Genomic DNA, 2,500 nt, shown 5'->3' with positions numbered 1-2,500 from the left:
ATCTCGTAATCCTCGTCAATCGGTTCTCCTCATGCGATGCTCCTCTGTTCGGAGAAGAATCTCATGAGTGGCTCATGATTTCTCGTATAAAATCAACGGAATCGCAATGTGAAAGCACTCCATGATGATCGCTGTTATGTATGACGATTTTTCCTGAACCAAGGCGGGGGATAACTTCTGAAGCAGCGTTGAAATCTCCTCTCCCCACTCTGCGGCTGCGCGGTCGGCGGCGCTCTCTCCCTCTCCCTCCCTCCCTCCCTCCCTCCCTCCCTCCCTCCCTCCCTCCCTCCCTCCCTCCCTCCCTCCCTCCCTCTCTCTCTCTCTCTCTCTCACACACACACACACACACACACACACACACACACACACACACACACACACACACACACACACACACACACACACACACACACATATGTATATGTATATATGTATAATGTATAGATTTTTTTACATTACACACACACACACACACACATATATATATATATATATATATATATATATATTAGCACACATATATCTGGAATCCCCTCCCCCCTCCTCCCTGCCCTGTGACGGAGAAGGCGAGCGCCAGGAGCCCCCCCCCCCCCCCCCCCCCCCCCCCAGCCAGATGGCGAGTGCCGCCGTCGGTGATGATAAGCTCGTTATCGCGGTCGTCATTGTCATTATCGTCACCTGCGTGATGGTTCCCTTGACTTGGCGAGGAGTTAAATGTCAACTTGTCCTTCCTGTGTCCTTCTAAGATGTGACATGACACCACGCGACGCCGTGACGCAGCCCCGACAGCTGTCACGGGCGGGTATCGGTGGCGGCGCCCGAGGTGCGTGGGTGGCCGCGTGCTCGTCACCTGGCGCGTCGCGTGGGCGGCTGTATCGGGGTGGGATGGGGGGGGGGGGGCAGTAGGCGGCTTGTGTCGATTTTTTCCTTTTTGTGTGTTTTCTCTTGTTCGCTTTTTTCTTTCTCTATGTTATGTTGTGCTTTTATCACAATTGATTTGTCTCTTTCCCCCGTTCACCCATTTCCCCTCACCCCGGGCCCCTGGTGGGATGCCATCCCTCGCTCTTGTGCTCCGGTTAGGGATAGACTTTATCATAACGATAATGGTGGCAGTGATAAGGGTAATCATGATAGTAATATCAATGGTAATGACAATAATTATGATAATGGTAATGGTAATGGTAATGATAATGGTAATGATGATAATTATAATGGTAATGATTATGCTAATAAGGATTATAATAATAATAATAATAATAATAATAATAATAATAATAATAATAATAATAATGCTAATAATGATAATAATAACCTTATTAGTGTTTGTATTATTATTATTATTTGTAATTATCAAAATACGTTGTTTAACTAGAAGTAATAGCCGGAGTGCGAGTACTCTAGCAGTTGTTCGCAGAGCGAGGAGCGACAGATGACATGCAGTAGAAACATTAGCAATGATATTACAAGTTGGCGACATCAGCATGACTGTGTCTAGATTCACTATCAGTTTCCTCGCAGTTCGTATTGTGGCTTCTCTTCACGTTAGCCTTTTATTTATATCAGCTAACATTATAAAGTGATGTTTTTTTGTTTGTTTTTTTTAGTATTTTCTTAAAGGGTTTACCATCTTCATTTGTCGTGTCTTTGGCAGGTCACTTCCATCCGGCAAGACTTCAACGACCTGTTAGAGGCTCTTCCGGAGGGCACGATGGCCGGGTCCCCAGCGGCGGCCGCCCCCGGGGGAGAGCGCGCCCCGGAGTCGGAGGTGAGTTACTGTGTGTGTGTGTGTGTGTGTGTGTGTGTGTGTGTGTGTGTGTGTGTGTGTGTGTGTGTGTGTGTGTGTGTGTGTGTGTGTGTGTGTGTGTGTAGGAGTGAGAGAGTGAGAGAGTGAGAGAGTGAGAGAGTGAGAGAGTGTGAGAGAGAGAGAGAGAGAGAGAGAGAGAGAGAGAGAGAGAGAGAGAGAGAGAGAGAGAGAGAGAGAGAGAGAGAGAGAGAGAGAGAGACAGAGCGCTTGCTTGCGTGCGTGTACATGTTCGTGTGCTTGTTCGCGGTCCTGTTCTCGCGAAAGAATGCATGTGAAAGTTTGGTTCTTCTGAGACGTTTTGTGACAGGCGATGACTTGGCTCGGCGTCGCGCTGCTCCCTTATCTCCTTCTGCTGGCCTCCTCCTCAGCTGCGGTTTGTTTGGGTGTCCCCCCAGGCCGTCTCTGCTTGTCGTGGCTTGCGCCGGGCCGAGGGCAGTGCACGGGAGGAAGGCAGGCGGACAATGTACTAAAAGCGAGAGGGTGGTAACACTGATTTCATAACGCGGTAGTGTGCGAAGCGGTTGGCAACACTAGGTCCTCCAGCAGTGGGGGAAATTGCCGCGTTTGTGGTGTGTTTGTGCTTGCCTGCTGAGTGTCATGCCTGCTGATTGCCATGTCTGCTCTCCTACGGCTGCTCTCTACCACCCGCCATCATAGGCGCTTCTTGAGGGGGTTTCTGGCGTCTAATGTGACTGG

The 2,500-nt window shown here is 49.4% G+C and overlaps 1 protein-coding gene across 1 annotated transcript in view; it reads left to right on the top strand.

Annotated features, from left to right (window-relative positions):
• Positions 1 to 2,500, top strand: part of LOC125032717 — a 30,110-nt gene that overhangs the window by 23,284 nt on the left and 4,326 nt on the right. Inside the window, exon 4 of the mRNA XM_047624004.1 lies at positions 1,652 to 1,765. Within this exon, the coding sequence (XP_047479960.1) occupies positions 1,652 to 1,765 (114 nt within the window). The remainder of the gene's footprint in view (positions 1 to 1,651; positions 1,766 to 2,500) is intronic.

The sequence above is a fragment of the Penaeus chinensis genome, chromosome 2 (genome assembly GCF_019202785.1).
Source record: "Penaeus chinensis breed Huanghai No. 1 chromosome 2, ASM1920278v2, whole genome shotgun sequence".
Lineage (NCBI taxonomy): Eukaryota > Metazoa > Arthropoda > Malacostraca > Decapoda > Penaeidae > Penaeus > Penaeus chinensis.
Note: the sequence above shows the minus strand (reverse complement) of the source record. Positions and strands in the feature narration are given on the sequence as shown.